This window comes from Silurus aristotelis (assembly GCF_946808225.1).
Source record: "Silurus aristotelis genome assembly, chromosome: 25".
In the NCBI taxonomy this organism is placed as follows: domain Eukaryota; kingdom Metazoa; phylum Chordata; class Actinopteri; order Siluriformes; family Siluridae; genus Silurus; species Silurus aristotelis.
The window spans coordinates 175,411-196,709 of NC_139598.1; the positions used below are offsets into that span (position 1 = coordinate 175,411).

The window sequence follows — 21,299 nt, forward strand, 5'->3', positions numbered from 1 at the left end:
ACACACACACACACACACACACACACACACACCTCCACTTTCGCAGGTCAGACACACACACACACACACACACACACCTCCACTTTCGCAGGTCAGACACACACACACACACACACACACACCTCCACTTTCGCAGGTCAGACACACACACACACACACACACACACCTCCACTTTCGCAGGTCAGACACACACACACACACACACACACCTCCACTTTCGCAGGTCAGACACACACACACACACACACACACACACACACACCTCCACTTTCGCAGGTCAGACACACACACACACACACACACACCTCCACTTTCGCAGGTCAGACACACACACACACCTCCACTTTCGCAGGTCAGACACACACACACACACACACACACACACACACCTCCACTTTCGCAGGTCAGACACACACACACACACACCTCCACTTTCGCAGGTCAGACACACACACACACACACACACACCTCCACTTTCGCAGGTCAGACACACACACACACACACACACACACCTCCACTTTCGCAGGTCAGACACACACACACACACACACACACCTCCACTTTCGCAGGTCAGACACACACACACACCACCACTTTCGCAGGTCAGACACACACACACACACACACACCACCACTTTCGCAGGTCACACACACACACACACACACACACACACCTCCACTTTCGCAGGTCACACACACACACACACACACACACACCTCCACTTTCGCAGGTCACACACACACACACACACACACACACACCTCCACTTTCGCAGGTCACACACACACACACACACACACACACACCTCCACTTTCGCAGGTCACACACACACACACACACACACACACACCTCCACTTTCGCAGGTCACACACACACACACACACACACACACACCACCACTTTCGCAGGTCAGACACACACACACACACACACCTCCACTTTCGCAGGTCAGACACACACACACACCTCCACTTTCGCAGGTCAGACACACACACACACACACACACACACACCTCCACTTTCGCAGGTCAGACACACACACACACACACACACACCTCCACTTTCGCAGGTCAGACACACACACACACACACACACACACACACCTCCACTTTCGCAGGTCAGACACACACACACACACACACACCTCCACTTTCGCAGGTCAGACACACACACACACACACACACACACACCTCCACTTTCGCAGGTCAGACACACACACACACACCTCCACTTTCGCAGGTCAGACACACACACACACACACACACACCTCCACTTTCGCAGGTCAGACACACACACACACACACACACACCTCCACTTTCGCAGGTCAGACACACACACACACCTCCACTTTCGCAGGTCAGACACACACACACACACACACACACACCTCCACTTTCGCAGGTCAGACACACACACACACACACACACACCTCCACTTTCGCAGGTCAGACACACACACACACCACCACTTTCGCAGGTCAGACACACACACACACACACACACCTCCACTTTCGCAGGTCAGACACACACACACACACACACACACCTCCACTTTCGCAGGTCACACACACACACACACACACACACACACACCTCCACTTTCGCAGGTCAGACACACACACACACACACACACACACCTCCACTTTCGCAGGTCAGACACACACACACACCACCACTTTCGCAGGTCAGACACACACACACACACCACCACTTTCGCAGGTCAGACACACACACACACACACACACACACCTCCACTTTCGCAGGTCAGACACACACACACACACACACACACACACACACCTCCACTTTCGCAGGTCAGACACACACACACACACACACACACACACACCTCCACTTTCGCAGGTCAGACACACACACACACACACACACACACACACCTCCACTTTCGCAGGTCAGACACACACACACACACACACACACACCTCCACTTTCGCAGGTCAGACACACACACACACCTCCACTTTCGCAGGTCAGACACACACACACACACACACACACCACCACTTTCGCAGGTCAGACACACACACACACACACACACCTCCACTTTCGCAGGTCAGACACACACACACACACACACACACCTCCACTTTCGCAGGTCAGACACAAACACACACACCTCCACTTTCGCAGGTCAGACACACACACACACACACACACACACCTCCACTTTCGCAGGTCAGCCACACACACACACCTCCACTTTCGCAGGTCAGACACACACACACACACACACACACCTCCACTTTCGCAGGTCAGACACACACACACACACACACACACCTCCACTTTCGCAGGTCAGACACACACACACACACACACCTCCACTTTCGCAGGTCAGACACACACACACACACACCTCCACTTTCGCAGGTCAGACACACACACACACCACCACTTTCGCAGGTCAGACACACACACACACACACACACACACCTCCACTTTCGCAGGTCAGACACACACACACACACACACACACACCTCCACTTTCGCAGGTCAGACACACACACACACACACACACCTCCACTTTCGCAGGTCAGACACACACACACACACACACACCTCCACTTTCGCAGGTCAGACACACACACACACACACACACACACACCTCCACTTTCGCAGGTCAGACACACACACACACTTCCACTTTCGCAGGTCAGACACACACACACACACACCACCACTTTCGCAGGTCAGACACACACACACACCACCACTTTCGCAGGTCAGACACACACACACACACACACACACACCTCCACTTTCGCAGGTCAGACACACACACACACACACACACACACACCTCCACTTTCGCAGGTCAGACACACACACACACACAAACACACACACCTCCACTTTCGCAGGTCAGACACACACACACACACACACACACACCTCCACTTTCGCAGGTCAGACACACACACACACACACACACACCTCCACTTTCGCAGGTCAGACACACACACCACCACTTTCGCAGGTCAGACACACACACACACCACCACTTTCGCAGGTCAGACACACACACACACCACCACTTTCGCAGGTCAGACACACACACACACCTCCACTTTCGCAGGTCAGACACACACACACACACACACACACACACACACCTCCACTTTCGCAGGTCACACACACACACACACCTCCACTTTCGCAGGTCAGACACACACACACACCTCCACTTTCGCAGGTCAGACACACACACACACCTCCACTTTCGCAGGTCAGACACACACACACACCACCACTTTCACAGGTCAGACACACACACACACCACCACTTTCGCAGGTCAGACACACACACACACACCTCCACTTTCGCAGGTCAGACACACACACACACACACACACACCTCCACTTTCGCAGGTCAGACACACACACACACACACACACACCTCCACTTTCGCAGGTCAGACACACACACACACACACACACACCTCCACTTTCGCAGGTCAGACACACACACACACCTCCACTTTCGCAGGTCAGACACACACACACACCACCACTTTCGCAGGTCAGACACACACACACACACACACACACACCACCACTTTCGCAGGTCAGACACACACACACACACACACACACACACACCACCACTTTCGCAGGTCAGACACACACACACACCACCACTTTCGCAGGTCAGACACACACACACACACCACCACTTTCGCAGGTCAGACACACACACACACACACACACACACCACCACTTTCGCAGGTCAGACACACACACACACACACACACCTCCACTTTTGCAGGTCAGACACACACACACACACCTCCACTTTCGCAGGTCAGACACACACACACACACACACACACACACCTCCACTTTCGCAGGTCAGACACACACACACACACACACACACACACACCTCCACTTTCGCAGGTCAGACACACACACACACACACACCTCCACTTTCGCAGGTCAGACACACACACACACACACACACACACACACACCTCCACTTTCGCAGGTCAGACACACACACACACACACACACACACACACCTCCACTTTCGCAGGTCAGACACACACACACACACACACACACACACCTCCACTTTCGCAGGTCAGACACACACACACACACACACACACACACACACCTCCACTTTCGCAGGTCAGACACACACACACACACACACACACACACACACCTCCACTTTCGCAGGTCAGACACACACACACACACACACACACACCTCCACTTTCGCAGGTCAGACACACACACACACACACACACACACACCTCCACTTTCGCAGGTCAGACACACACACACACACACACACACCTCCACTTTCGCAGGTCAGACACACACACACACACACACACACACACCTCCACTTTCGCAGGTCAGACACACACACACACACACACCTCCACTTTCGCAGGTCAGACACACACACACACACACACACACACACACACACCTCCACTTTCGCAGGTCAGACACACACACACACACACACACACACACACACACCTCCACTTTCGCAGGTCAGACACACACACACACACACACACACACACACCTCCACTTTCGCAGGTCAGACACACACACACACACACACCTCCACTTTCGCAGGTCAGACACACACACACACACACACACACACACACACACACACACACCTCCACTTTCGCAGGTCAGACACACACACACACACACACACTCACACCTCCACTTTCGCAGGTCAGACACACACACACACACACACACACACACACACACACACACACCTCCACTTTCGCAGGTCAGACACACACACACACACACACACACACACACACCACCACTTTCGCAGGTCAGACACACACACACACACACACACACACCTCCACTTTCGCAGGTCAGACACACACACACACACACACACCTCCACTTTCGCAGGTCAGACACACACACACACACACACACACACACACCTCCACTTTCGCAGGTCAGACACACACACACACCTCCACTTTCGCAGGTCAGACACACACACCACCACTTTCGCAGGTCAGACACACACACACACCACCACTTTCGCAGGTCAGACACACACACACACCACCACTTTCGCAGGTCAGACACACACACACACCTCCACTTTCGCAGGTCAGACACACACACACACACACACACACACACACCTCCACTTTCGCAGGTCAGACACACACACACACCTCCACTTTCGCAGGTCAGACACACACACACACCTCCACTTTCGCAGGTCAGACACACACACACACCTCCACTTTCGCAGGTCAGACACACACACACACACCACCACTTTCACAGGTCAGACACACACACACACCACCACTTTCGCAGGTCAGACACACACACACACACACACACCTCCACTTTCGCAGGTCAGACACACACACACACACACACACACCTCCACTTTCGCAGGTCAGACACACACACACACACACACACACCTCCACTTTCGCAGGTCAGACACACACACACACACACACACACCTCCACTTTCGCAGGTCAGACACACACACACACCTCCACTTTCGCAGGTCAGACACACACACACACCACCACTTTCGCAGGTCAGACACACACACACACACACACACACACCACCACTTTCGCAGGTCAGACACACACACACACACACACACACCACCACTTTCGCAGGTCAGACACACACACACACCACCACTTTCGCAGGTCAGACACACACACACACACCACCACTTTCGCAGGTCAGACACACACACACACACACACACACACCACCACTTTCGCAGGTCAGACACACACACACACACACACACACACCTCCACTTTTGCAGGTCAGACACACACACACACACACACACACACCTCCACTTTCGCAGGTCAGACACACACACACACACACACACACACACACCTCCACTTTCGCAGGTCAGACACACACACACACACACACACACACACACACACACACACCTCCACTTTCGCAGGTCAGACACACACACACACACACACCTCCACTTTCGCAGGTCAGACACACACACACACACACACCTCCACTTTCGCAGGTCAGACACACACACACACACACACACACACACACCTCCACTTTCGCAGGTCAGACACACACACACACACACACACACACACACCTCCACTTTCGCAGGTCAGACACACACACACACACACACACACACCTCCACTTTCGCAGGTCAGACACACACACACACACACACACACACACACACACACACCTCCACTTTCGCAGGTCAGACACACACACACACACACACACACACACACACACACCTCCACTTTCGCAGGTCAGACACACACACACACACACACACACACACACACACACACACCTCCACTTTCGCAGGTCAGACACACACACACACACACACACACACACACACACACCTCCACTTTCGCAGGTCAGACACACACACACACACACACACACACACACCTCCACTTTCGCAGGTCAGACACACACACACACACACACACACACACACCTCCACTTTCGCAGGTCAGACACACACACACACACACACACACACACCTCCACTTTCGCAGGTCAGACACACACACACACACACACACACACACACACCTCCACTTTCGCAGGTCAGACACACACACACACACACACACACACACACACACCTCCACTTTCGCAGGTCAGACACACACACACACACACACACACACACCTCCACTTTCGCAGGTCAGACACACACACACACACACACACACACACACCTCCACTTTCGCAGGTCAGACACACACACACACACACACACACACACACACCTCCACTTTCGCAGGTCAGACACACACACACACACACACACACACACACACCTCCACTTTCGCAGGTCAGACACACACACACACACACACACACACACACCTCCACTTTCGCAGGTCAGACACACACACACACACACACACACACACCTCCACTTTCGCAGGTCAGACACACACACACACACACACACACACACACACCTCCACTTTCGCAGGTCAGACACACACACACACACACACACACACACACCTCCACTTTCGCAGGTCAGACACACACACACACACACACACACACACACACACACCTCCACTTTCGCAGGTCAGACACACACACACACACACACACACACACACACACCTCCACTTTCGCAGGTCAGACACACACACACACACACACACACACCTCCACTTTCGCAGGTCAGACACACACACACACACACACACACCTCCACTTTCGCAGGTCAGACACACACACACACACACACACACACCTCCACTTTCGCAGGTCAGACACACACACACACACACACACACACCTCCACTTTCGCAGGTCAGACACACACACACACACACACACCTCCACTTTCGCAGGTCAGACACACACACACACACACACACACACCTCCACTTTCGCAGGTCAGACACACCTCCACTTTCGCAGGTCAGACACACCTCCACTTTCGCAGGTCAGACACACACACACACCTCCTTTCGCAGGTCAGACACACCTCCACTTTCGCAGGTCAGACACACCTCCACTTTCGCAGGTCAGACACACACACACACACACACACCTCCACTTTCGCAGGTCAGACACACCTCCACTTTCGCAGGTCAGACACACCTCCACTTTCGCAGGTCAGACACACCTCCACTTTCGCAGGTCAGACACACACACACACACACACACACACACACACACCTCCACTTTCGCAGGTCAGACACACCTCCACTTTCGCAGGTCAGACACACCTCCACTTTCGCAGGTCAGACACACACACACACACACACACACACCTCCACTTTCGCAGGTCAGACACACCTCCACTTTCGCAGGTCAGACACACCTCCACTTTCGCAGGTCAGACACACCTCCACTTTCGCAGGTCAGACACACACACACACACACACCTCCACTTTCGCAGGTCAGACACACCTCCACTTTCGCAGGTCAGACACACCTCCACTTTCGCAGGTCAGACACACACACACACACACACCTCCACTTTCGCAGGTCAGACACACACACACACACACACACACCTCCACTTTCGCAGGTCAGACACACCTCCACTTTCGCAGGTCAGACACACCTCCACTTTCGCAGGTCAGACACACACACACACACACACCTCCACTTTCGCAGGTCAGACACACACACACACACACACACACCTCCACTTTCGCAGGTCAGACACACCTCCACTTTCGCAGGTCAGACACACCTCCACTTTCGCAGGTCAGACACACACACACCGCTATCCTCAATAGACTTTTGTATTTATTTAAATGTAGAGTAAATCATGTTTCACACCATAACGGAGAGTTTGTGTTTTCTGTAAGAGGCCACACACCAGTGATGTTTAACATTGTGTTTATTTCGCCATAAACACAAGTTTCTTTTTTCCCACAGCGATGAAACTGATGACTGCATTGGTGAATGTTGCACTGAATCTCAGCATCAACCAAGACAATACACAGAGGCAGTATGAGGCTGAGAGGAACAAAGTTGCTGGGAAAAGAGCCACAGACAAGCTGGAGCTGCTGCTGGAAAAGAGAAAGGAGGTACAAACGCTGTGATTCTCACTGTTCTACATCTTGTGTTTCATCTGAAAGTGTGTTTGACTGGCTTCAAACATCTTCCAGCTGCAAGAGAACCAAGACGAGATTGAGAACATGATGAACTCCATCTTTAAAGGAATATTTGTTCATCGCTACAGGTGTGTGTCAGAGTTAGAGTTAATATTTATTAATCAGAACTTTCTACTAAATTTAAATGATATGTTGTTTAGAGATGCGATTGCAGAGATCAGAGCGATCTGCATTGAGGAGATCGGTGTGTGGATGAAGCTGTACAGCGACGCCTTTCTAAATGACAGTTATCTGAAGTATGTTGGCTGGACATTACACGACCGGGTGAGTAAAGACTCTGATCACTCGGAGATATTCTGAAATATATTATATGTAATTATGTGTATTATGTGTCTTTACAGCAAGGAGAAGTCCGACTCAAGTGTCTTAAAGCACTACAGACGCTCTACACGAATCGTGGTCTTTTCCCCAAACTGGAACTCTTCACCAATCGCTTTAAGGTCAGGCTTAAATCACATCTATAAACACCTATAACCTTTACACACAACGGCCACTTTCAGCATTCACACACTTTCTATTTCTCTCTCCGTTCAGGACCGGATTGTGTCTATGACTCTGGATAAAGAGTATGATGTAGCAGTGGAGGCGATTCGGCTCGTCACTCTGATCCTGCAGTGGGTTTCATTTATTTTATTTCTCACGCTCACTGTTTATTGTTTCTGAAATAAATGCAATTGTTGTTTTGGTCTCTGTACTGTAAATAGCGCTTTACGTGTCTGTCGTGTGAAATGTGTATAGATCAGAATACCAGATGGATTCCTGCTCCATGTAGCTTTCCTTAATGAGCCATTAGTATGATGTTCCTCAAACTCTCAATAATTTAGAGTAGTTTTATGATCTACACAGCTTTACTTCTCTGGTCATTAAATTGGATTGTATAATAATTATGGTTTAATTTCTTCTCAAACAGCCTCAGTGTTGTGTCTCTCTGAAATGTGTTTGTGTGTTGCAGTGGCAGTGAGGATGCTCTCTCTAATGAAGATTGTGAGAATGTGTATCACCTGGTTTACTCCGCTCACAGGCCCGTAGCTGTGGCTGCAGGAGAGTTCCTCCATCGGAAGTGAGAAAGCATTTTTCTTATTTTTTTTCTGTGGTTGTAATTCCAGTTTGGCTTCGTGCCCTGATGTTAGTGTATAGGTGGTTATGAAACTGGGTGCTCGGTGATGGAGGTTGTTTGTTGTTTACCTGCAGGCTGTTTAGTCGACACGACCCGCAGGCGGAGGAGGCTCTGGCTAAGCGGCGTGGCAGGAACAGCCCTAATGGCAATCTCATCAGAATGCTGGTCCTTTTCTTTCTCGAGAGTGAGGTGAGAGCTGTGATCTATAAAGTGCATCAGGCCAAAAATTCTCCCTTATATTACATTCTGAACAAATATACACAATACTTTCATTCCTGTATTAATTTAATCACCACAAGAGACGTGTGGAATGGAGGGGGGGGGGGGGGTATTTTCTTTTGTTTGTTAATTTAAATATTTTATATGAAGTATTTAATGTATAAAGCAAACATCTTTAATGTGGGAAATGTCTGTGTTATCCAGATAAACAGATATAAAGACGGTCAGACTGTGTTCAGTGGAACCACACGGCGGCTTCAATTACTTTTATAAATTTCTATAAACGTAGTAAAATTGAGCGAGTGGCATTTCAGACCCGTTGTGTTTGTTTGTGCAGAAATCGGTCACGAAGAATAAAAATAAACATTGGTGAACGGTAGCTGTGATGATACACAGGGTACATATGTGAGATTTAAAGACTGTACTTTCTATTTTCATTGAGACATTTTTTCTCTTCCATGTTCAGCTTCATGAGCATGCAGCGTATCTGGTGGACAGTCTGTGGGACAGTTCTCAGGAGCTGCTGAAGGACTGGGATTGTATGATCGAGCTGCTGCTGGAGGAACCAGGACAGGGAGAGGAGGGTAACAGCACTGACTACGCGCGCACACACACACACACACACACACACACACACACACACACACACACACACACACACACACACACAAACACAGAACTCGGTCATCATTGTGTGTGTGTGTTTGTTTGTGTGTGTGTGTGTGGTTTCAGTGCTAGGAGACAGACATGAGAGCGCTTTGATCGAGTTAATGGTGTGCACCATCAGACAGGCAGCTGAAGCTCACCCTCCTGTGGGCCGGGGAACGGGGAAGAGGGTACACACTTCTGCAGTGGCATTCTAATGTGCTGACATTGTGTTGCTGGATTTTCATGTGATGCTGATGTGATGTTTTGCTGTGACTCGTCAGGTTCTTACTGCTAAAGAAAAGAAAACCCAGATTGATGATAAGAATAAACTAACGGAGCACTTCATCATCGCACTGCCCATGCTGCTGTCAAAGGTGTGCTTCCTCATACTGTGGGGAAAAGGAATGAGTATTTCAGATCAGTTCACAAATCCTTACTGTGTTATTGGTATACTTACCAAGCAAAAGTATTTGCACCCTGACCATCACACTTGTATGTAGAGTTTTAAAAAATCTGGAAGAGAGCACAGTGGTAAAGAACTGTTTCCCTTCACTGGAACTAAGAGGTCAGAACACTGTTCCAGCAAGAACATGCTCCTGTACACAAGGAGCTCTTTGAACAGTGTGTGAAATTTGGAGTGGAAGAACTTGAGTGTCCTGCACAGAGCTTTGAGATGAACTGGAACACTGAACCCCAGACCTCCTCACCAACATCAGTGTCTGATCTCACTCTAATGCTCTTGTGGAAAGCCTTCCCAGAAGAGTAGATCTTTTAATACCAGCGAAAGAAAATAAATCTAGAATGAGATGTTCACATGGTCAGAGGTGCACATACTTTTGGCTTGATATGTTTACGCATCAACGCATGTAGAAGATTTTTCAGTGATCTAGTCACAGCAGATATTTCATTCAAATATATTTTTACTAAATCCACAAAATATAATTTTAGTATAACAATAGTAATATTTTGGCACGTGGGTTTATAGACTCATGATGTTTCCTGTCTCTGTGCAGTATCAGGCGGATGCTGAGAAAGTGGCTAACCTCCTGCAGATCCCTCAGTATTTTGACCTGGAGGTGTACAGCTCTGGCCGAATGGAAAAGGTTTAGCATACCGTTTTATTGATATAGTCTGAGCTGCATGGAGCAGATTCACTGTACACTTCAAACCACACATTCTACATTGTTTTTTATTTTCATTATGTTTTTAATGTAACATTTTCTCCTTTGACAAAAGCTGTGGTGTTCTGTCCTTACATCACTAGTGTTATCATTAGCTTACAGCAGGAGTTACATGACTGCCTGAGTTTCTTTAAGGTTTAAAGAACCTGCATGTTTCTGAATATCATCCATCCACGCTTGCTTATTCTCCAGCATTGAAGTGCAAATTTAAACATCACTACGTACCAGTTGTTGATTGAAGTTTTTCAAAAGCGATTTCATATGCATTGTGTTCAAATAAACTGTGTTCTTCAGCACCTAGATGCTCTGTTGAAGCAGATCAAGCTGGTGGTGGAGAAGCACACAGAGACTGAGGTTTTAGAGGCTTGCAGTAAGACGTACAGTATTCTGTGTAGTGAGGAGTACACCATCATGAACCGTGTAGACATCGCTCGCAGTCAGCTCATTGATGAGCTCTCTGACCGATTCAATCACTCTGTGGAGGACCTTCTGCAGGAGGTGAGCTCAAAGACACACAGGAACGTTTCTCTACCACATTGTTTTATAGGTGCATCATTTAATCTGAAATATATGAGATGGTTTTAAAAAGTTTGGAGACTAATGGTGTAACTGGTGCTCTTCTGACCCACGTCTGCGATTTCATCATGAACAGCAAGTTAAAACAAAGAGTAAACGTGAAATTCTGTGTAAAACTGGGCAAATATGTCACAAAGACGTCGGACGTGAAGTACTCCACCCACCCTACTCGCCAGATTTGGGTCATGTGGACTTTCCGAAGATGAAGATTCAGCTCTGCATTTTGACACCGATGTGGAGCGAATCAAGGAAGACTTCCAGGACACATTCCTGAAGAACACTAGGAGGCGCTGTATTGCTCTGCAAGGAGACTTTTGAATTGTGATCGTGTGAAAACGTAAATAAATAAAGTCCTTTCTTGTAAACAGAGCGACTCTCCAAACTTTTTAAAACCACCTCAAATAAGTAGATGTTTACAACTTAATCCTGCAGGATATACACCTCGACCATGCAAGAGTTGAATGTGCACTGTATATATTAACCCCCTCCTCTCCTCTTTTATATTCTCCTCTCTTCTCTATTCTCCCCTCATTCCTGTGTGCCTGTTAGCTCACCTCCTACTCTCTTGTTCTCTGTTCTCCTGTTCTCTATCTGTGTGCTGAAGGAAAGGAACTCAGTTCAGTACCAGTACCTGGTTAAAGTACTCCCTCGTTAAAGTAAAGAGAAGATGTGTGTGTGATGTTTGTGATCACACCAATTCACTGTGTTCTAAATGCTGATGTAGATCTAATGGTGAATGCATATGGGGAGATATTGAATATATTACTTATTGTATTATAAAGTTAAACTCTTTGCTGTTGTCTCAGGGGGATGAAGCTGATGATGATGATATCTACAGTGTTCTCTCATCCCTAAAGAAACTCACTGCTTTCCATAAGTAAGACACCTTCTTTTAAAAAGAGTTTCTCACTTTGTGTCATTTTATCCAGAATGCATTAACCCCTTTTTTCATACTTCCTGCTCAGTGCTCATGACTTAACTAAATGGGACCTGTTTAAAAACTGCTACCGGCTGTTGAAGATGGGGATAGAGCAGGGCTCCATGCCCGAGCAGGTACGAGACTGTCCCTCTCTGGTTCTGCACAGAGATGATGATGATGATGATCTGGATGCGTCAGTGTAATAATGGAGGTTCTCTGTGTTTAGATTGCAGTGCAGGCTCTTCAGTGTTCTCATTACTCCATCTTATGGCAGCTTGTTCGCATCACTGAGGGTTCTCCATCCAAGGTACACTGATCATACCAGGTAGCTACTGATGTGCTTAAGATGGGTACTAAACATGCAGCTGTGTGTTCTGGTCTTCCTCAGGATGACCTGCTCGCACTGAGAAGAGTGGTGAAGTCGTTCTTGGCCGTGTGCCAGCAGTGTCTGTCGAACGTGAACACTCCTGTAAAAGAGCAGGTGAGAGGAACTCAGGAGGTTTAACCATGTTATTTCACAGTGCTTTGGACTTATGGATTGTGATTGGTCAGAAGGTGTTGATGAATGTTCTGTAACAGCAGCTCTGGCAGTATTAATGTGTTTCTATAGTTACAGCATGTTCACAGCGTTTGTGTGTTTATAGGCGTTCATGCTGCTGTGTGACCTGCTGATGATCTTCAGTCACCAGCTGACCACAGGGAGCAGAGAAGCCCTGCAGCCGCTGGTGTTTAATCCCGACAACACACTCCAGAGTGAACTGCTCAGCTTTGTTCTTGATCATGTCTTTATCGACCAGGATGATGAGAACCAGAGCATGGGTGTGTGTCCTGTCCTCTTCCTGACCTCCTCATTAATGCTGGCGCGCACACACACACACACACACACACACACACACACACACACACACACACACACACACACACAGTAGAGATACTAACCCACACTAATACTTACAGTGGTATAAGAGGAATAAAACACACAGCAATGTGTGAGAAATTCTGCACTATCACACCAAATACTAGTCACAACCTTAACTGTGTGCGTGTGTGTATGTATTAGAGGGTGATGAGGAAGATGAAGCAAATAAAATTGAGGCTTTACACAAGAGGAGGAATCTGCTTGCTGCTTTCAGTAAGTTAATTATATACGACATTGTGGACATGCCCGCAGCAGCAGACATCTTTAAACATTATATGAAGGTACAGTATTGTTCCTTGTTATATATGTTTTAAAACTGTTTACTGGCTGCTGAGATTCTTTATCAATCTTGTGGACTTCTCTTCTTCAGTATTATAATGATTATGGTGACATCATTAAGGAGACTCTGAGTAAAACCAGACAGACAGATAAGATCCAGTGTGCCAAAACTCTTATTCTCAGTTTGCAGCAGGTGAGTTATTCAACTCTTTTTGTGTTGTTAAATGTGCAGTTTTTTTATAATGCAGGTTCCACAATGTGGTATCTCCCCATATCAGTGGGGTAACTCACTAATGACCCCACTGCAGTGGGCCTACGTGTCTCTCTCTTGTCCTAATTACAGTTAATTTCTTTTTTTGTCTGCGTTCAGCTCTTTAATGAGCTGGTTCAGGATCAGGGGCCAAATTTGGACAGAACCTCTTCCCATGTGAGCGGCATTAAAGAGCTGGCTCGCCGTTTCGCTCTGACATTCGGACTGGACCAAATCAAGACCAGAGAGGCTGTGGCGACGTTGCACAAGTCAGCAGATCTGGATCCTCAAGACTCCTTTATTTTGAATTATTCCTCTTAAAGTCAGGGTTTTCTAGGTATGTGTTCTAAAGAGTGTGCTTGTGTGTGATGTTTCAGGGATGGGATCGACTTTGCGTTCAAGTTTCCGAACCCTAAAGGAGCGGAGTATCCTCCACCCAATCTGGCTTTCCTGGAAGTGCTGTGTGAATTCTCCTCGAAACTCCTCCGTCAGGATAAAAAGACTGTGTAAGTTTGAACACCAGTAATGATTTTTGTGTGTGTTTGTTTGTGTGTGGGGGGGTGTAGTGATTGTGTTCTCACGGTGTTGTTTGTTACAGCCACTCATACCTGGAGAAGTTCATGACTGAGTATATGATGGAGAGGAGGGAGGACGTATGGTTGCCGCTAATTGCCTACAGGAACTCTCTGCTAACGGGAGGTGATGAGGATCGCATGTCTGTGACGACAGGAAGCACCACGAGCCGAGCCAGCACCGTACGCAGCAAGAGGGGTCGACCGCCGCTACACAAGAAACGCACTGACCGTGAGAAACCACTGTATAAAACATCTGTGCTAAATTATTATACAAAATTAATCATCTTTATTCATGTACACGGAGCTTCATAACACAGCGTCACAGAACACAGCGTCACAGAACACATAAAGTGCATCGTATACAACCAAATGCAAACAGACAACACAAAACGGTGTAGGACAGATACACAAAACACATAATAGCACCAACTAATAAACCTACTTTAAAATGTGTTTTACAGTACAATGTGCAAAAGTGAAAACTATAAACAAGATTTAATTTGTAAACATAAACACAAAGTGGTGTGAAAACAGCATGTAAACTGTATAATATGATTATAATATAATATTGGTTGTGCTGAAGACATGGAATTAATTAAAATAAGTATTTTTGTGCGTGTGTGTGTGTGTGTGTGTGTGTGTGTGTGTGTGTGTGTGTGTGTGTGTGTGTGTTTGAGTTCAGGTTGTAACAGTTCATTAACACAGTTGTTAGTGAGTAAAAGTCAGTTGTTAGTAACACGCATTGAGTGAGCTCTCGTTGGTCCATCTGTAGAACATGGTCAGGATGGGGGAGGGAGATGGGCTTTCCTCAGCCTTCTCAGGAAGTAGAAGTGCTGCTCTTGGTGATGGAGCTGATGTTGAGTAACCAGGTGAAGTTCTCTGCCAGATGAGCAACAAGGAATTTGGTGCTCTTGATGATCTCCACAGAGGATCAGTGGAGATTGGCCATTTTGTGCTCTCCTAAAGTCAACAACTATCTCTTGTTTTGTCAATGTTCAGAGACAAGTTGTTGCTCTACACTAGACTTTTAGCTGTTCCACCTCCTCTCTGTATGCTGACACGTCGTTTTTACTGATGAAACCCAACACGGTCAAGTCATCGGTGAACTTGATGTGGTTTTAGCTGTGCATTGCTACACAGTTGTGACTCAGCAGAGTGAACAGCAGTGGGCTGAACACACAGCCCTAAGAAGCCCCAGTGCTCAGTGTGGTGGTGCTGGAGATGTTGTTCCTGATCGACTGATTGAGGTCTCCCAGTCAGGAAGTCCAGGATCCAGTTGCAGAGGGAGGTGTTCAGGCCCAGTAGGCTCAACTTCTCAATCAGGTGCTGAGGGATGATCGTGTTGAATGCTGAGCTGAAGTCTATGAACAGCATTTGTTTTCAATTGAATTCATGTTTATTTGTATTGCACTTTTAACAGTGAACACTGTCTCAGAGCAGCTTTACACATATAATGTGTTCTTTATAAGTGTAAGTTTGTCCCTGATGAACAAGTCGGTGGCGACTGTGGTGAAGGAAAAACTACCCGAGATGCAGAAGGAAGAAATCTGCACGGGGACGATGGTCGTTGTCTCAAGGCACGTTGGAGCAACGACGCTGCTCAGGGAGATGTTAAAGATGTCGGTGAAGACATCTGCTAGCTGTTCTGCATATTCCCTAAGCACTCTGCCAGGAACGTTGTCTGGTCCAGCAGACTTTCGTAGGTTAACTTTGCCCTCACTTCAGCTGTGTTAGACAGAGCACCTGCTTACTGGGAGGAGGGGTGGTCTTCCTCACCGCCATGCTGTTCACCTCAAACCGGGCGTAGAAGTCATTCAGCGCATCTGGGAGGGAGGTGTTGTAATTCTTGTAAATCTTGTAGTTCGTGATCGCCTGGAAGAGACTGGATTCTCTTGGCATGTGCGTGCTTCGCCTCACGGATGGCAAGGGACCGTTTGGCCCTTGCTGTTTTTATTGCCGTCTTGTCCCCTGCTCTGAAGGTAAAGTCTTTACGTTTTTTAGCAGCACACGCACCTTTGCGGTCATCCACGGCTTCTAGTTGGAGCGTGTAGTGATGGTCTTGGAGATGGTCACACCATCAACACACCCGCTAATGTAGCTGGTCCGTGAAAAAGTGACCTGGAATCGCCGTTGGTTGCAGCCTCCCTGAACATGTCCCAGTCAGTGCACTAAACAGTCCTGAAGAGCATAACAGAGCTGTGGTCTGAGTAGCCGAGATGGGGGCGGAGCTCCGCACGATACGTGCAGGGGATGTTTGCAACGAGAGGCGCAAACACGCTGGATCTCGTTTACACAAAGTCCACATGCTGATGGAGTTTAGGGAGCGAAGTCCTGAGATTCGCATGGTTGAAATCTCCAGCGATAATAAACAATCCGTCAGGGTGAGCATTCTGCAGGTCACTAACAGCGCTGTAGACTTTACACAGTGCCTCCTTAGCATTAGCGCTGGAGGAATGTTCACTCCGACAATTAAACCAGTGGTGAATTCCCGTGGTAAATAAAATGGTCTGCATCTTACAGTCATGAAGTCCACTAGCGATGAGCAGTAGCAGGAGACAAGCATAGAGGTCTTGCACCATTCCATGTTTAATATAAACACACACACCACCACCAGCACCGCAAGTCACCGCACAGAGCTGGCCAGCTAGGGTTAGCCTTTAGCTTTAGCCTTTAGTCACTGTTTCATATAAACAACAGGAGAACAAAATCTCTTTATTCCATTCTAAAACTATTTAAAGGTGCATTGGGTGAGATTTGTGTCCATTTTTTTGATTGTGTAATTTTTTTATTTTGTTTGTTCTTGGACTTTGAGCTCACTTTATTATTTTGTCTATGAACACTTTCATTAGAAAGAAGTTACCTGAACATCTTACACTATACACATGCACGATTCAGTTCAAAATGATTTAGGATGTTCTCGAGCAAAGTAACTGTTCTTTTTTTGTTTGTTATAACCTCTTGAATTACAGAGCTGATGAATCTACTGCGTAAAGAAAACCGTAAAAATTATTTATAGAGACCGGTTCCGAGCACAGGTGTTGCCTCTGTGTCCATCTCAATCACCACTAACAAATCACTCCATCTTTATTTACTTCAATGTGTATATAAGTGTGTGTGTGTGTAGCAGCAGACGAGACCGTTGATGGATCATGGGTGATTCGTAACGACACTATTCAGACTCCCGGGGGTCTGCAGACCCCGCAGCTCACATCCACGGTGTTGAGGGAGAACCCACGCCAAGCAGCAGAACACGTCCCTGACCAGGACTCCTCTGAGCCTGGTTCTGAACCCGACTACATTCACAAGTACATACCTGCACTAAACACACACACACACACACACACACTTGAATTATTATTAAAGAATTACGATTCTTGTGTGTGTGTGTGTGTGTGTCAGTTCACAGATGCAGATGTCATGGCTGGACCAGCAGAAGATGGAGGAGGTGAACAGGAAAGAGAGAGGAGGAATGAATTACATGAAGGCACGAAGTGGAGGAGTGCGGCAGCAAGTGTGAGTGCAGTTCGATCTTCAACTCCGTGTGTAGGACCATGGTGAAAAATGAACATGTAAACCACACTGTGTGCTGGAGAGGAGCTGGACTCAGGTGTTCTCCTTACAGGCCAAGCTTTAACTCGTACCTCTGTGTGCTTCGTTTCAGACGGGGTTTAATGGAGGACGATGCCGAACCCATCTTCGAGGACGTAATGATGTCATCACGTGGACAGTTGGAGGACATGAATGAGGAATTTGAGGACACCATGGTGATTGATCTGGTGAGACATTTAATAAGATTTCATCATCAGCTCTTTGATGTAGGCAGACTTGGAAATGAGCTTCTCATATATGATTTTTCTTTTTTATGTAATATTTCAATCTCAGCCTCCATCAAGAAACAGACGAGAGCGAGCCGAACTCAGACCGGACTTTTTTGACTCTACAGCAATTATAGAAGATGATTCAGTGAGTATTTTAGTAAATTACATTGGAATATTTATAAGCTGAAAAATGAGCTGTTTAGTGGCATATTTAATCCTAATATCTGACACATTATGGACATGGTGATTTTCCCCTCAGTGTGGATTTGCAGTTTACCCCTGGAGTTCTCTCGTAATGGATTAATCAGTAATCTTTTATTTCCTACATTTACAGGGTTTCGGTATGCAGATGTTTTGAAGCAAATGTGTACATTTGGTGGAGAATCACAACCAGCGATGCTGTTCTTCAGTCACACAAAGCCGACGTCTTTTATCAAAATCACAAGTCCATCAATACTTTCAAGCAAAAAAGACTGAGATGCTTTTCTCTGATCCACTCCCACGTATTTTCACACAGATGATCGTCCTGATCGTGTTGGTGAAAAGCGCTGTGTTGATGTCCATCTGGTTTCCATTTACTTGTAACATCAGTTTTTTGTTTTTTTTTGTTTTTTTTTGTCCCCATAAATTTTTGTTTTTTAAATCAAATCCTTTGTGTATTTTAAGAGTTTAGATGAGACTGTGTGAAACACTTGTGTACATACTGTATCTTTTGTGTATGATCAGTGTTCTCATGTGGACCCACACACACACACACACACACACACACACACACACACACAGGGGGAATGTGGAACATGCCAGGTCCAGACTGCAGTGTTTAAACTCGAACTGCTCCTTTTTCCTTCGTTCAGGATGTAAACAAGTCACCACTTTACATTTTAGTACATTTATTTTGTATTTTCTCTTTCTGAGTAAAAATTTCAGATTAAATGAAACTTTGTGTCTCGTGTCCCCGCAGTAGCACATTTACGCTCCTGTGTGTTACAGAGACTCGGTGTGACAACAGACTAAGATTCATTCAGTCTCATGTCACTACAGAGTCAGACGCCTGGTTAGGACCGTGCCTATAGATCACACTACATCTCTCTCTCTCTTATATACACACACACACACACACACACACACACACACACTCTTGTGTGCATCACACATTCATTCCACATTTTTACCTTTAAAGGTATTTAAAAGGTATTTTTATTTCAGTAAATTTGCCACAAAATTGTAGGGTTTTTTTTTTTTTGGCCTCCATGTTTTTTTTGGGTTTTTTTTCATGTCTCCAGACTTCAGCGTAAATTGTTCACATCCAGATGAAACTCTAATGTACACCGTTTTTAATTTAGTTCCAAATAAGTTCATGTTTGGTGAGATGTAGAAACTGTGCATTAAGAAGAAAATTCAGTGGGTTTTTACTGTTCAGGGTCAAAACCTGGTTCATATTTTCAGGACATTGTTCTCCTGACATCTTGCTTGGAGTATTGACTGAATAGATTTTATGTAGAAATCTACATTTTGTTTCAGTGTTGTTAAGTAAAAACAAATACATTTTAATAAAATGATTATTCATAAAATGCTCCGCTCTGGATTTTTAATCAGAAAACTAAGAACTGGAGAGAGAATAAAAAAATTATCTGCAGGAATGTTCTGTTTTGGACAAAAGATTTCCAAACACAAATATGTAAGTGAGAGAAACACACCTCAGATACACTTCAGGTGTGAATCGGTGCTGGAAAAATCCACATCAGAAGACGTGTTTGAAGGTTAGGGAGTGTTTTCTCATCAGTAGGAGGCGCTATGCTATTCCATGATCCTGACTGGGGCAAGTGTCAGTGTGGAGTTTTACAGGTTCTCTGTGTTCATGTTGGTACTCTTCAGGTTCACTGGTTTCCTTCCTTCATTGTGTGTGTGAGAGAGAGAGAGAGAGAGAGAGAGAGAGAGGGGAAATAGTTTATTTTAATTGTATAATTTGGAAATTGGAAAGTGTTTTGGCGGAGCGGTAATTAATGTTTGATGTGTGTACGTCACTGCTGGGGGAGGGGGGGAGAGGGGCAGATGGGGAGGGAGGGGGTATCACTGAGGCCCCGCCCGT

The 21,299-nt window shown here is 46.8% G+C and overlaps 1 protein-coding gene and 1 long non-coding RNA gene across 5 annotated transcripts in view; one reads left to right on the forward strand and one right to left on the reverse strand.

The window, feature by feature from the left end:
• stag1b (STAG1 cohesin complex component b) overlaps nt 1–20,781 on the forward strand; it is a 39,134-nt gene extending 18,353 nt beyond the window's left edge. For 2 of the 4 annotated variants that reach the window (XM_083529150.1, XM_083529151.1), the window contains exons 8-34: nt 8,471–8,622; nt 8,704–8,777; nt 8,850–8,973; nt 9,051–9,149; nt 9,244–9,323; nt 9,662–9,769; nt 9,901–10,015; nt 10,512–10,629; nt 10,778–10,881; nt 10,975–11,067; nt 11,707–11,796; nt 12,169–12,372; nt 13,257–13,327; nt 13,416–13,503; nt 13,596–13,676; nt 13,758–13,850; nt 14,014–14,188; nt 14,430–14,569; nt 14,659–14,760; nt 14,938–15,086; nt 15,195–15,323; nt 15,416–15,621; nt 18,517–18,697; nt 18,792–18,905; nt 19,054–19,168; nt 19,275–19,355; nt 19,545–20,781. In XM_083529150.1, coding sequence (XP_083385276.1) covers nt 8,471–8,622; nt 8,704–8,777; nt 8,850–8,973; nt 9,051–9,149; nt 9,244–9,323; nt 9,662–9,769; nt 9,901–10,015; nt 10,512–10,629; nt 10,778–10,881; nt 10,975–11,067; nt 11,707–11,796; nt 12,169–12,372; nt 13,257–13,327; nt 13,416–13,503; nt 13,596–13,676; nt 13,758–13,850; nt 14,014–14,188; nt 14,430–14,569; nt 14,659–14,760; nt 14,938–15,086; nt 15,195–15,323; nt 15,416–15,621; nt 18,517–18,697; nt 18,792–18,905; nt 19,054–19,168; nt 19,275–19,355; nt 19,545–19,568 — 3,110 coding nt within the window. In that variant the 3' untranslated portion in view covers nt 19,569–20,781. The remainder of the gene's footprint in view (nt 1–8,470; nt 8,623–8,703; nt 8,778–8,849; nt 8,974–9,050; nt 9,150–9,243; nt 9,324–9,661; nt 9,770–9,900; nt 10,016–10,511; nt 10,630–10,777; nt 10,882–10,974; nt 11,068–11,706; nt 11,797–12,168; nt 12,373–13,256; nt 13,328–13,415; nt 13,504–13,595; nt 13,677–13,757; nt 13,851–14,013; nt 14,189–14,429; nt 14,570–14,658; nt 14,761–14,937; nt 15,087–15,194; nt 15,324–15,415; nt 15,622–18,516; nt 18,698–18,791; nt 18,906–19,053; nt 19,169–19,274; nt 19,356–19,544) is intronic. The other 2 variants (XM_083529152.1, XM_083529153.1) reach the window with 1 other exon arrangement.
• On the reverse strand, nt 19,774–21,214 carry LOC310719444. Its single transcript, XR_014531483.1, has 2 exons — nt 20,273–21,214; nt 19,774–20,148 (listed from the first exon to the last, which is right to left on the reverse strand). It is a non-coding gene; the product is annotated as an uncharacterized lncRNA (long non-coding RNA).
• Between the last annotated feature and the right edge of the window lie 85 nt (nt 21,215–21,299).